Below are 15,409 nucleotides of genomic sequence, written 5' to 3'. Positions count from 1 at the left end.
CAAAGAGGTGAAGTCATAAGGTACAGATTGGATAATTCTCGCATTGAAAGCGCATTCTTTTCAAGACAGGTTATTCACTAATGTGTTCTTAGTCAACAGATTGATTTTTCAACTTGTGAATTTCTAAAAGCTGTGAAGCTGTGGCAGGAAATGTGCGAGGGAAAAGGTCAGCAGAATTCTGAGAAATAGGAGGTCCAAGCCAAACTCCTGCTGGTAGGTAAAGTTCTCCCAGGGATGTTACTTAAACATATTTTAAGCACACCATATGCTCCCTCACAGAGCCTCTGTCAGCAATCCAATGGAGAAGAGCTACTCCAGGAGCCGTGCTGTCAGTCAAGCTCATCGCTACGTCTCCATTACAGCCACACAAGTACCGGGACCAGTCACTTCTGCACGGCCTGGCGTGCTGGGATCGAATGCAGAGTAAAAACCATACACAGTAAAAAATAAAAGGGTTTCACCCTTTGCAGAGTGAATCAACGCTGAGCTTTCAAACTTCATTAAGGCAGCCATGGCATGCATCTACCCCCGGAGCACTCACACGGGCAGGGTAAGCAATCCCCCGATTCAGCGTTCCTTTTCGACTGGGGCTTCTTGCACTAGACAGCAAAGCTCGGCAAGCTACTTGTAGAAAACAGAGCAAACCGAAATAAACCCAAGATGTCATGAAAGCAATCTCACAGAAAGTAAGGCGGAGTTAGGAAGGAATCGCCACAGACCTTTATCACACAGCTCGATGGCTCTCCGCCCCCTCTGTAAAGATGGTTATCTTGCAAATAATTCCCAAGGAGTGAGAGGAATTGCATGTCTTGTCTGATTTATCAAGAGCTATCCATCTCGCTTCAGAAAAAGCGAAACTAAGATAAAGAGCTTTGTGTCAAACTGCAGAGATCAGAGGCAGCAAGAATTCTAGGCAGAATTGCACATTTCATCTTAATGGATGTAATTTGAATCATGAAACAGAAGAATGAAGAAAGTACTTCTTTTTTAACTCCTCCAGTATGGATGGGTGAAAATGCCTTTCAATAACACTGGCTTCTTGCAAATTACAGCCAGCTGTAGTAACAAAAAATGAACTTCCAGAGATATTTTTTTTGCTAAGAGAAACAACATCCTGACCCAAGAATCCCTGTGTACCATGCAATTAGCAATTTTTGTGTATAATGCCTATGAACTTTTGTTTGGATATACTGAACTCGCTCACAGTGCTATGTCTGTCAGCACAAGAAGGGAAATGCTGCAAGAGTTCATCTTCCTAAATTCCATTTAAAGACCAGAGGTAGATTTTATACAGCTTACGCTTTTCTAAAGATCAGAAAATCTTGCTTTCTATTATTTTTGTTACATTACCACGTTTGTTCAAAATGGAAAAGACAAACCTGTTGACAAGAGAATATCACAGTAGTTGACAGTTGGCTTTTCTTGTATGCTAAAACCTACAGTAGCCAATGCATAGCCTACCGTAATGGGAAGCAGTCTTTTAAATTTAGGATATAAAGAAATCACAAGCCTGCAAACAACATACAGACCGTATCAGAATGATCCAGACACACGTTAGGCACCTCTGAAAATTCTGACACAAATGATTTCAAACTAAAGCACCTTCAAAGGGCTGCAGCATTTCAAAGGTTGCTCTGCACAGTTAACAGCTACTCGCAAATACTTCCTGTAAGAATTTAATTTGCAATTCATTTTTCTATTAATATGTAAACGTAAGGCTACGTAGATTGCACACTATAAAATGTTCCAAAGGGAAATACAAAAAACATATAAACAGAACATATCCACCTAAACCAGCTTAAGCTATTCCAGACAGACAGGTTTAAATAAGTAGTATTTCATTAGCCCTCACAGTTGGAAGTCCTAGAGGCAGGAATAAAGTACAAGGAAAGAGATGGATTAGCGTTAGATTTCTATCATTCATAGGGTAAAATATATTTCCATTATTAAAGACAGCAAACTAAAATATTAAACATTTGATCACTTCATATCTTGAGAATTGATGATGTGGATTTAAAGCCTGACACGTCTAATGTATCTGAATTATATAACTTAAAGAATACTCCCTCATAACATCAGGTTTGTATTACACACATTTACTGAAATAATTTTGGTCAGGCAACGGAGGCGTGAAGCACCATAATCCAAGCTATTGTCTCTTGCTGGGATCTCTTCCAAAAGGCCAATACATGCAGAAACGAGTGACACATGCTTGTTGAAACGCACATGCAATCTGCACCCAGCCAGAGTGCAGCTTTTGGTGATGAACGCTCGTGTTAGTACCCTGATTTACAAGTATGACTCATCACAACCTTGCACCGGTGCTTTTGCATCACTGCCTAGGTACACGGAGTGCCCTGATTCATTCTAGCATCTCCCTGCTCCGTGTCAATAATGTGGTGCTTCCCTGCGGACAGTCAGGATGACCCAACTGGCTATCCTGACTCAGGTCTGAGCATGGGCCATGACGCAGCTACAAACACACCAATTCCCAAATCTCTGTTATCTCCATGCTCTTCTGCCTATAAGGAAATACATGTTCAACGACATCGCCTCATTGTCAAAATGCAGATGAAAGCTCCTAGATGGATCCTCACGCTACCGCCACAACAGTCCCAAAGGGACATGGTGGAGCTACCAGGTACACAGCAGTGTCTCTCTGTAACGACCCCCCTTGAAACCAGCTGCACTTCCTTATCCACTTTCTTGGTGCAACGCACATTTCTAATGAAAATCCATTAGACAGGTCCCGTGTCAGTAGGGAATAAAAGACATTGGCAGCTGGCAGCTGACACTGCCTGTTACTCTCAAGTGATATTGCAAATGTCTCTTCTGATATTTTTACATTCTGAACTTGCGAATCAGCTTCCGCATTGCATGCTGAAATACTTCAACGTGGTTCTTTTCTCATTTACATCACACTGGATAACACGTGCTTTCATCCTATTTCTCTTTGGTATTCCCACACTTTTTGCAACCTAGAGCATATCTTATAAAGAAACATAGCAAGTCACTTATTTCATAAAAAGTGTACCCCTTCCAAGCAAGAAAAGAGAAAGAAGCCCTTAAACAAGGAGAGGAAGTAAAATATGCTCATTTTTGAGTAAGAAAGCTGCAAATGCTACATGTCTGTGAAGCTTTAAGTTACATCATGTGTCATCCCTGGGCAACAATAACTTTTGAAGGTAGCACATGACAAGTGATACAATGCCATTACTCACCTTTCCTATCTTTATGCAGGAATTAATAGTATCTAGGAAATCAGCTTTTTTTTCATTTATAGGCACTTCTGTTAATTCCTTTCCTATTAGTTCACCTATTTGATAGCCCATCACTGTTTCAAAAGCAGGATTGACGTACTGTGAAATAAAAACAAACAAAAAGCATTCAACAGAATACTTAAAACACAACAGAATCCCTTTTTTTTTTCTATTTGCTAAACCACGGGACCTCTTTCCCAGGCTGAAACAGATCTCTGTATGTACTGCTCCTGAGAGAGGTGCCAACACTTTTTCCTCTGTGAAGCAAAACAGGAATGTCCATGCTGGAAGAGCTGTGTAGAGTGTGTGCACATGAGCAAAGAGAGGCAAATTATGGAAACAGCTGAATATTACATATCCACAGAGTTTAGACAGACAACATCAATTCCTGAAAAATGAGCTATGTCAGCTCTCAAACCTATAAACCTCAAACCCACCTCAGTGTTCCTAAAATTCACAAATTAGATGGTGGGATACCATAGGAATATTTACCTGATCTACTGACAAATTCATCATACTGTGTGTAAGGGCCAACCATGGCTAGTCCCCTGCCCAGGCAAAGCCCAGCCAAGCAGCCTGGAAGAAGTGGAATCTAATAAAGCAACTTTCTCTCTGAACCGAATGTTGCGCTTCGCTGTGATTCTGTGGCCCTTGCCCAGCAAAACTGAAGACTGGTGCCCATAGCCCACAGCCCACACCTTCACGACCCTCTCTCTAACTGAGTTACAGACACAGGTCCCATGATAACAGCACCTGAACGGCTCACAAGTTGCAATCTCTCAATAGGAGAGAAATGAAAAGGGTGCCACTGGATACCTTCTGCTCTTAAAGGTTCCCCCACCCTGTGAGAAAGCCCTTCCTGCTGCAGCTCCAGGACTCTTCCCCATCTCATTCGTCTCATACTCTGGGGCTCTCTGCAGAGGGACAAAATTTGGTCTGAAAAACCGTATTTAAAACAACTTCAGGATGGCTTCTGTTGTTTTGGTAAAAGGGATGAAGAAGGCACATCCTTCAATGAAATTGCCATTGTCAAGATTTGGGTCAAGAGGGTACAATTTATATGCATGTTATAACTCCCAGGGGCTTAGACTCAAGCTCTTTACCGATAATAAAATCATTCCTCGTAGCCTTCATAGCTGGGGATGGAACTCACTCCCTTTTTCAGGACTGCAAACGTAAGCACAATTTCTTTTCCCTTTTTTAAAGAAATTTTTAAAAGGGGATTACATTCAAAAACAGTTGGCCCAAGAATCCCCATGCATCAAACAGTATCAGATTTACACAGGGGAGAAAAAAAAAAGTATACTGCCTTTATTTAAATAGAACATTGATCAGATTTGTTTTTCAAGAGCATCAAATTAACATAGAATGTTTTTGGAAGAGAACGCATACTAGCCAGTGGCTGTATTCATTCACGATATAAAGGAATCATTACAAAAAAATAAAATCAAGAGAGTAAATCCTATTAATTTAGAAACAAGAACCTCCTTTAAAACTGACCTGACTTATGCAAATTCTACTCTACAGCTAAGCTACTCCCACTTTTTAGAACGATTAAGTTAGGTTAGATTCTTGTACTATAAGCAAGAGTAAATGTAATTGTGGATGAAATAAAATAGTCAGTCCACAGAGTAATTTTCTGTACTTATAAAAATAACTGGAACAAACCTGTATTACATGGTCTTCACTTGTGATCTCAATGGCTTCTTGACTTTTCTCTAATGCTGTAAATAATGAATTACACGCCCTGGAGACAAAAAAAAAAAACCAACCAAAAAAAAGGCATCTCATTAAATTTAATCCATATAATTGTTATTGTATATAACGATAAGGTGTTGCAACTCCATACTGAGTAAAACTGCACTTTAATGATTAAAATATTTTCTTTAGTTAACTGACATTCTATAACTAACTGCACTACAGTAAAATAAATACTCCTTTAAGGATGTGGGTGAATTAGCATTGTTTTCTTGGTGATGTTTTTGGTAAAATTACCTTAGTTTGAATTGTGCTCGCACTTCTCCGAATTCCAGCTGAATCAACTCATTGTAACAGGCCATTATATTAGAATTTTCCACATATCTCTGCAAATTAAAGGTTAGAAATATTGCATTAGTACACATTTACGTATTCAAGAGTACAAAGTTCTGTTTTCTTTTGCTTGATAAAGAACAAAAAAGGAGTAGATATGACAAAAATGAACATGTAACACAAGCAACATGAGAAGATTATTTTTTGGGACTAGCAAAATTCTTCAGGTAGCTGCGTTTTGAAAAGGTGACAGATCCTCATGGCAATGAGGTTCAACCAATTTGTTTACTCTCTGTGATTGTCAGCATGATCAATATGTAAAATAATCTACTTTTAGTGATGGTATATGCTTTGATGCTACTTATTTAAAATAAAATTGAAAAAATTATGTTGTGCCACACGTCATCAAAATTTGAGATTATTATGAGTTTCCAATTGCTAACACCCCAAATTATATGCATAGAAGAAAGCAAAACATCCTGACAAATATACCTGCCGTTGGACACAATTATTCATTTTGGGGCTTGTATAACAATGACCTCAGAATCTCTGATGTTATTTTAAAGCATCATATTTACCAGGTACGAGCCTGAATGTTAAATCTTTGTTCATGCTAAACTGCCACAGATATTGATAGTTTGGGAGGGAGGACGGATTATCAAAGGGAAGCCACCACACCAAGGCTGCTAAACAAAATTTTAGTCCCATCTCCAAGCATCTGATCCATACATAATTGGGAACCCGTGTTGGATTACTTATGTGCCCACTGGAATGACTCTGTACATGCAAGTACAGTTATTTTCAGGCTCTAGCATTTCCCACATTAGGACTTTACTACATATAAGCAAATAGGTGCAAATGGATTGTGATGGGATGGCAAAAAATCTGGTGAGCCTGCAACCAAATACTCTGAATCACACTGTAAATCATGCACATTTTTGTTCCATTGTCAGCTTAATGCAATGAGGAATCCATTTAACTGACGCACTAATAAGCACCTTTCCTGCTTAATTGGAATAGTTGCCAAGGAACAGATTCAATGTAATACTTTTCAGGTGCCTCCAAACAATAGATAATAGCACTTGACAGGGTCTGAAGCCTGTTTACAGATGTGACTTGGCGTTTGATAGAAGAGACTTCCCACAGCACATTCTGTTGTTCATTGCAAGCTGCTCTCTGGCTCTGCTACAGTCACTAGCCAATTTTGTCAATGTCAACTTTTCAAGCAGAGCACCATGTACTTACTCTGAAACAAATATATAAAGTAGAAAAGTCTCAGCACCACTTCTTGTATTCCTGAGAATGTCCACCTACTTAGTCAGCATTATTCCAATTCTACTGGTGTATGGTAGTTCAGAACTGGGAGATATATATAAAAGAATGAGCAGCACAAACAAGATGTACAGGTTGGGTTACTGACACAAAAAGTCACTGACAGCCATACTTCTGGACAGTTTCTTGCATGACAATTTTGGAATGTCAGAGCAACCTAGTAGAGTATGAAACATACATACCCTTGTGAAGCCAGCAGAGATCAGGGGCAATATTGATGACTCTTCACGATCAGCGTGCCTTTTAAAAAAGGATGATGAAGTCAGAGATTATTTCTGTAATCAACGGAGACCCAATTTCACAAGCCATTGACATATCTGTACCCCAGATGTCACACTAAAGGCTAGTATGGCTAGGTCCTTATAGAATCTATGAATAAAACATATATTATGTGGGTTTTATAAGCTTTCATCTTTGGCATGGATAAGCTAAATTGTTATTTTCCTTTTTGCATGTAACAAACTGTTTAAATCACAAAGAACTAATGCTTCAAGTAAGCAAGTTAATTAGCTAGATTGTTGGACTATTTCTTCTTTTTTCGGTACTGGGTTCTTTGTTGTTTATGCTGTCCCTAGTCAAAGATGCACTTGAAAGTCTACATGGATGAAGTTTTATGAAATTACTTGTTATCTGAGTGTACCAAATCTTAGGCGGGCAACTCAAGATGCCTGAATGAGAATGGATTTTCTGTTGTTGCCTACCCAGTGCCTTCTAGGTGGTCACTTGGGGATGACATACTCCTAAAATGAGGTATCTGAATCATTTTGAAAAACTTGGCTATACTAACTGTTAAAAGACACTCCAACATATACGAATGTATGGCTGGAATCAGGAAGAAAGGCCATTATGTTAAGTTTCTGTAAATGAGCTGACGGAAGCTGGTCAAGTTTAGCAGATGGCACAATAGCTTTCATTTATGTGTAAAATTTTGATCTTATGGCATCTCTTATTTTTGTTTTCCATGTACTTGTTTCTTATGCACAAAGAGAATGATGCCTACTGACGTACAAGGTTTGCCCAAGATTAAGCAGAGAGAGAAGGGCAGCTATCAGAAAAATCTCCCCACTGCTCACGCCAGCTATCTGGTACTGCTGCCTCTCAGAAGCACGAAGAAAAAGGACAGGCATTCTGCAGGGGAAAAAAAACCCAAACCAACCAAAACCCAAGGAACTGAACTGCAGGAAGATGAAGGAGAAGACCCTCCATATGCTATTGGCTAAATGTCAGGCTTTTTCACAAATATGCTTCTTGCAGCAAGAAAGGAAATGTGTGAAAGTGCTCTGTCTGTGAAATCCTAAATGGTGACTCGAGAACGCTTGTGTTTCGCACATGGGAACTTGTCACAGTCGACTCAGTCCCACTGGAAGGCAAACTCACTTCCGAAGTTTCCCGTAGCCAAGGATACTAGACACATCTGAAAAGTTTGAGAACTCAAGTTGCTGAGACATTGTCACGGCAGGGGACTATTATCTTGTCCTAACACTCAGTGTGAACGTTTTGAAAAGACAAAAATGAACTGCAGGGAGAAACCCCTTTTGAGCAACTACTTAATTGTGAGTCAGCAAGCCCAGCTTCCAGGCTCCCCTCACTTTTGAGAGGAACTGTTGGCCCACAGAACCACAGGTGTCTTTCTCTCTGATGTACATGAAGAAGCTCTTGAGTTAGTTTGCGCTTTCACTCCTTTTTTTCTCTTTTCTTTTGAATTAGTTCGATGAGAGACAATTCTGACTGTAGAAGCAACAGTTACCACAGTCAGGAGACTTCCTGGCATAAAAACATTAAAGATGATATTCACAATGGAATCCCTTGAAATGTTTAATTAGGGTCTTTTGTTCACTACAGATGCTGGTGGAAAACAGGATTTTTAATGGGAAACTTCAATACCTCAAAATTGGTTTTCAGAATAAATGTTTTCTGAGAAACGGACATTCCCAAAATTGTACTTTGAGGAAATTATCTTCCATTTATTTAATTTCACATTAAATATATCGCATTTTCGTTACTTTTACATTATTTTATGATGTATCAGTAATGTTTTCAGAGGGAGGAGGATGAAAAAAGCACATGCACTACTTTACTGAGATGTCATAATATTTTATTTTTAACATTGCTATGGTCAGATGCTACTTTAAACTGATCAAATTGTTCTACATCTTTTTTTGTAACTCAACAGATCTCCTGTTTGTTCAGAGATCATTCAGACTGAAAGACAAATCAAGAAAGGTACAAAGTGTTATTTTTATTAATATGAAAATACAGATCTGTGAGGCAATTCCACAGTTCTGTACATGATGTGTCAGAGGTAATTTGAAACATACTCCTAAAGCCTCCAGTGATCAGCAGAGGGGAAAAAAACAAAACAAGACAAAATAATAAAATCCAAAGGGAGACCTCCTTAGTAAAAATTAGAAATCGAAAATCCTGTCCCAATACTGCGCCAAGAAAACTCTATATGGTATAACATATTATCACTAGCACACTAGAAGTTCTAATTCAAGTTTCTTACAGTAGTATTTACTTTTCCAAGGCTAAGATTTACATTTTGTTGATCATGTGAAAGTAAAGATATGATAAGCATTTACCTTCGTACTACACCAATAATGACTGTATTTTCTGAGGGTTTCGTTGTTCTGATAGACCTTTAAATAAAAAGCAAGATCATTTAACATTTTTTTTTCATGTCACATTACAGAAAACATGACTTTACAGAATCTTCACACAGTACTTTTCTTAAAATGTCTCTTTTAAAGGGTTTAACAACAACACAGAAATCAAATCCTGAGCCTGCTGGGCCACTAAGAAAGGAGAATAAATTTAGCTGGGCCACTAAGAAAAGAGAATAAATTTAGCAGTGCCTGACACTCCATGAAAAAAAGACACAGAGAATGCAGATTAACCTAAACGTCAAATACTCTCAGTGGGGGAATGGCAAAAATTCTCCCCTCTGAAACGGCATGTAACGGACTTGTATGAAATACTTGGCCTCACTCATTTAAGCAGCATTTTACTTCATTCTGGGACAGAATGGTAGAACTGTGACAAGGGGAATAGGGCTGATATCTCATCTTTGCCTGACAAAGATCTTATCTAGTTTCTTTAGTTTATCGAGGAGAAGAGCCTCTGTCCCAGTGCCCCGGACCCACCACGCTCACCAGGGTACACAACCTGACCCCGCCACCCCCACCCCACAGACTCTTACTTAGTCTAGACACATTCCCAAGGGGTATTTCACTGGAAAGTCACTGGAGCAAGGCACCACTGCCTGTCACGTCTCTGTGGAGAGACTCATAAAGGCAAATCCTTTCCCCCTTTTTTCATACTTTACAGCAGTTTGTGAAAGTGTTTTTGGAATCAGTTTGCAACTTTGCTCTTCATAACAGATTTTCAAATGTTGTAGGTATGGAAACGTGCAGACAAAACATTGCCTATTTGCATCTGGAGTTACTCAACAGCAAGTGACATTTCAAAAAATTCAGAACACTAATGAAGTGAATGTATTCATTAAATAGCTTGGTGGCACACGCGATCTTTGCAGTTAATTTACTGTGCAAACAAGGAACCAGGTATTTGAGAAAAAGCCGAACAGTTCACTACGGCAATAAATTTGTACATGGTGGCTCCAAGCCAGATCGAGCTTCAGACATCCGAGCACACAACCAAAAATTCTGCAGCTCCCAGATATAAAGAGGTAAAGTTGTTTGATACTGCCAATGGACATCTGTCCAAAAAACCATCAGCGTTCGATAGGTTTTATAAAAGGCTCATATAAAAGCAAAAATCTTTGATGAAGTGTTAACTATATAGTTAAGCATTAATTACACTGAAATGGTGCTTACCTGCATAATGCTTCTGCATCAAAGTATCTGGAATGTCTATGGTCAATAATGATAATGTCATGGTGTTTATCAAGAAAACATTCTAGTGCAGACTCAGGTGTCCTGGCAATATTACATCGAAATCCAGCTTTCTCACATGCCCAACAGAACCCGTTACTCTGGTTATCTTCTTTGGCAAACACTAAAAGTACCTGTATTAAAGACAGACAGTGAATCATTACAAACAAGTCTTATATATACAATAGATTCTGTGACTTTTGCCTCTTCTTAACATATTTTTTAAAGCTACTTCCAAGGCTTAATTCATTGTTTTTAACAGAACTGCTTTCTACAGGCTATAGATTTTATAATTGTCTGTATACAGCCATGTTTCAAGTGGATAAAATAGTCTGCCAGAACCATTTATATCCACAGGGGATGAACAAGTTTGGGAAATGGCTCTCTCATTGCTAGCTACAAAGAGAGCGTAAGCAATCAGCTGAGACTAGATGCCTACATTTCAGACAGTGTACATGAAATAACAGCGAGCCTACTTTTCTTCACTGAAATTGTCTCACATACAACTGTTTTCTTGGGTTTATTTTGTTCCCAAAAAACCCCCGCCATGGTTCACCTCATGTGAATTAATATTTGACGGTGCTTCAATGGCATGATGAAAAAATGCGCTTTCTTTTTCATCTCTAGATCCCCAAAGTACTGGACGCAGCCCACTCTGTGGGGTTTCTGGAAACTACAGACAGGCTGGTCAAGACGAACTTACGCAAGGCTGAAATCATAAGCAGCACCTCTGTATATGGAGTACGTCCCCATGTGAGCCCTGTGCAAACCCTGCCATGGGATTTATATCACAGGACATCACCGTGGTTGAAATCCAGAACTGGAAGTCTGACCTATGAGCCAGTATTTGCTCTGTCCTAACTTGCTGCGTTATTGCCAATAACATTGATCTCTCTGAACCTTTTTCAAATCAATACAATGCCTACAGACTCAAAGTATCATAAGGCCCCATTCCTTCTAACACGTATTTCAAATTCTAAAATTGAATACGGTACAGAAGATAAACAAAGTCTGCTAAGGAAAACTCTCACTGATATGACTGTGCTTTGCGTCAGGATATTTTGCAGAACAAAACTTCTTTTGCCTGAAAGAATACACAGAATGGCAGACTATAGATCTAGGTCAGTGTTGATTTTGTGGGTGACTCAGCATATGCATCCTTTTGTAAAAGATGGATAACTAAACCAGCATTTGGTCTGTTGTCCCAAGACACCAATCTTTCGGTAATTTAATCAAACCACACTTAGATACATGCTTTGGTCAGACAATAACGTGGAGCATGTGTAACTCACACCACATCCCACTGCCATTTATCTCCTGGGTGATTTTAGGAATTCCAGTGCTGGCTACACTTTGGACCAGGTTGGTGGAATGTCTACCAGTAAATCTTAACATTTCGATGTAGCGCATATTTTTGTAAGAATGAAGGACTTTGTAGTCATTTAGTTCAGATTCCTTTTATAGCAAGCTGCAAAACCGTTTGCAAAAACATGTCGTAGTTTGGGCTATATTTAGTGAAGTTAATTTATAACACTCTTAAGTGGAAGAATGGTTTTCAGCAACAACACAGAAAGTCAGCAGATCTGAGTTGTATGACTGACTCCGGCACAAATGTGACACTGTCTACCTTCTCCTTCCCTCATACCTGCAAGCTATATTACCAGGATAAATTGGAAGAATTTTAGAGCGGCCAATGATTGGACAAAAGCAATACAATTATTAATAACAATAAAGGAGGCAGTAATGTTCGAGGAATGCTTTTGAGTTATATTTGGGAAACAGCTGGATGAGGCTGTTCTATGATCTGATGTTTGATGATAATACTGTCTGTTCTGACAATAGCTCAGGAAGATGTTGAACTGCAGTTCTTGAAGACAGATATTTCCAAATTATCAGGTCTAGACTGCTTTAATTATGGAGTTTTGTAATTACTGACTGAGGAACTCGTGGATTATTAATGGTTCAGCATGTCCTGGGATATAGGAGAATTTTCAGAGGAAGTCTAAAGGAGTCATGTATCTGCCAACCTCATACCATCCCAGACAAAATAAGGGGACAACTGCCATATGACCTTTATTAATAAAGAGAAAAAGGAGGATGAATTAATGCCAGTCAACAATGAATAACAAAAAACATACTTTGTCAAGCTCACTTCATCTGTTTTGTGATAATATTGGAACTTTGGTTGATGCTAGTAATAATGCTGGTGTAATAGACCTTGACAGGACATTTGGCTTAGTATCATTTTGGTAAGACTTTGATTAAGACTTGACTACCAGTAAAATACAAAACAAGGTGCGCACTAAATTTATTACAAGTAACTGACAGCAGAAGGAACTACAGATAGCTATTTTTATAAGCTGAGACATGTTTGGAGAAAAGAGTTAGGCAAGATTTTTAGGATATCACATAGAATGTCACGATAAAAAATCTGTTAGGTGCATGTTATCACTTCACAAAAATGTGAAGTGATATCCAAAAAATCCCAGTCATAAATTCTAAGTTAACTTCTGTGATGTTTCAGAAATTAAGACTTCAGTTTGAACTGTTGTATTACCTGAAGTTGATCTTGATGAAGTCTCATAGGGCCAAACTGCACATCTGTTACTGGTGCCTAGAAGAGATAAGAGGGGATCTTATTAATACATATACACCTAGGGAAGAAGAAAAATTAGCTCTGTTAGAGAAGACATTTCTTATTTACCACTGTCTCATAGATATATTGCTATCATTATGAGGCTGCTTCTTCATGAGGGCCTTATTCTGCTTTTGTAAATTTATATGCTAAGCTGCATCAACACAGTTAGAAATCAACAAGCTATTCTTCAAGTCATTTTTTTATTGTAATTTTAAACATAAAGTAATGGATTAGTCATGAAAGTTTGGTAGACAGATTGTTATTTTCCTGTATCCTCTGTATCACTCCAGCAAAACATGGAAGTGTTTAAAAATGGCTTTTTTTAAAGTCCAAAAAAGCATTAAGTCTCCAGAAGAAAGGCAAAAATACGTAACTCTGCTCTTAGAATTTCACATGTAACAGATACCCAAGAGTTCTAGAAAAACACATTAATTTTGTTTCTCCAAGGGTGTTTTGCTGCATTCCCTCCTTTCCCACCCAGCCCCTCCAGGGAAGGTTTCAGAACTCAGATACCAGTAGCTGACAATGCATGTATTCAGCATGTAAATTTGCTTTGAAAATCCCTGCAAAAATGCTTGCATACGTCATGCTTTCTGCACGCCAGCGGTTCCCACGTTAGATTCTGTCCAACTAACACAGGCAAACAGTTCAGCTTAGGATGCACGAACTGAGCTGGGATCCTTCCTTCTCAGGTCTCCCGTCAAGCAGTGGAGGTCAATGACCAGAAGGCTGTTTGTCACAACTGGTTCTCTTTGAAACGATTAATCATTAATCGTGCTTGAACACGAATGACTCTTCAATTGGTATGGGATGGACTTTCTAAAGTAGTTAAACACATAAATACAGAGGGAGACTCTAACAGGACTGCACAAGTTAGGTTCTTTGGGAATTCCCACGAGGCAAGTATCAGTACTTTCATGTGCTTACATATTTTTCACCTCTTGTCTCAGAAATGAAAACTAAAAAACGGGACTCAGAGTCCAACCAACGGTACTTGGAGTTACATAGACCCTTCAAAGGTAACTGGAGTAAAAAAGCAGAAGAACATTATTTTTAGCAATGCAGTAAACGGAAGACATCTCTGGATTCATATGTACAAAGAAAAGATCTGTCAAGCACAAAGGTGGCATTTTTACGTTGTTGTTTTTCAAATAAAACCACACTCAATGATCAGATTTACTGCTTTGCAGCCTAGAATTTTTCCAATAAGTAACTTTAAAGAATCATCAGCACATCCCACAGAAAAATCTTTTAGAATTACACACTCTGTTCTTTCTATGACCTTACTGCTCCATTGCTCAGCCCTGGGAGTTTCTCATGTGTGATTTTATTTATTTATCAACTTGGAAATCATCACTGCAACATTAAATAAGCAAGAAATATGAGTCAAGGAAAAATGGCAACATAGCGCCCGCAAAAACACGCCAGGAACCAGCGTTTGCCTGTGATATTTAAGAGGGCCTCTAAAAGCTGATGTTAAAATGACAGGGAGGGGTTTCACATTTAGTCTCAGTCATTCCGGTCAGATCGGCTTAGTTTAAATGCTCTCCAGTCAATTTTTTTCTAATTTCCAGATCAAAAATCTCGCTTTGGTTGGAAAAATCAAGATGCTTTATTCTCCCTTGTGGCCCATCATCCAATTTATTCAAAATCTGCACTAGAAATAGCAAATACCTTTGCTGATAATGCACATAGCAGGAGGGAATCCAGCTTTTTGCACCAGTGTTACTGGTTTTGCAGCACTAACAGTAGTAACTACTTGTCCTGAATCAGAAAGATGAGCAGAAATTCCTGAAGGACACAGAGAGAGCAGATCTATTAAGAGATGCTTTTTTACAGTCGCTTCTCTGACCATAACCACACTTCAAATTAAATTTTGAAGCATTTATTTTGCACACTCCGTCCGCCAGCATAAAGCAGCAAGTGTTTTCAGTTTCACCAGGAGGTGGGCCTGAGCTGTGAGCTTCAGCCCCAGAGCTGAACTTCGCTGGCATTTGGGGGTATGTAAAACCCCATCTACCAGGCCAGCAAACCCTTGGTCCCAGACCAAGGGGAGCTTTAACACATGAGATACACCCAGTATTGCCAGTTACTGCATTTCAGATGCTTTTTTCTTTTAAAAAGGTTGTGAATGAATAATCATCAAGGTATTTAAAGGATTGAGCCTGAGAAACACTTCTCTGCCAGAAATCTGTGGCCATTTCTACACTGAAAATACCTGTCCATGCACCATTTAAGCTTAAGTTACAAGGACT

General features: G+C 38.9%; 1 protein-coding gene across 10 annotated transcripts in view; it reads right to left on the bottom strand.

Annotated features, from left to right (window-relative positions):
• PDE8A (phosphodiesterase 8A) overlaps window positions 1-15,409 on the bottom strand; it is a 169,185-nt gene that overhangs the window by 37,076 nt on the left and 116,700 nt on the right. For 9 of the 10 annotated variants that reach the window (XM_063347222.1, XM_063347223.1, XM_063347218.1 and 6 more), the window contains exons 2-8: window positions 13,074-13,130; window positions 10,460-10,650; window positions 9,206-9,262; window positions 6,806-6,863; window positions 5,256-5,344; window positions 4,929-5,007; window positions 3,222-3,359 (exon numbers count right to left, since the gene is read on the bottom strand). In XM_063347222.1, the coding sequence (XP_063203292.1) occupies window positions 3,222-3,359; window positions 4,929-5,007; window positions 5,256-5,344; window positions 6,806-6,863; window positions 9,206-9,262; window positions 10,460-10,650; window positions 13,074-13,130 (669 nt within the window). Of the gene's footprint in view, window positions 1-3,221; window positions 3,360-4,928; window positions 5,008-5,255; window positions 5,345-6,805; window positions 6,864-9,205; window positions 9,263-10,459; window positions 10,651-13,073; window positions 13,131-13,737; window positions 13,759-15,409 lie in introns of those variants that run through there. The other variant, XM_063347225.1, reaches the window with a different exon arrangement.

This window comes from Chroicocephalus ridibundus, chromosome 9 (assembly GCF_963924245.1).
Source record: "Chroicocephalus ridibundus chromosome 9, bChrRid1.1, whole genome shotgun sequence".
Lineage (NCBI taxonomy): Eukaryota > Metazoa > Chordata > Aves > Charadriiformes > Laridae > Chroicocephalus > Chroicocephalus ridibundus.
The sequence above is the reverse complement of the archived record's forward strand: the minus strand, read 5'-3'. Positions and strand labels throughout refer to the sequence as shown.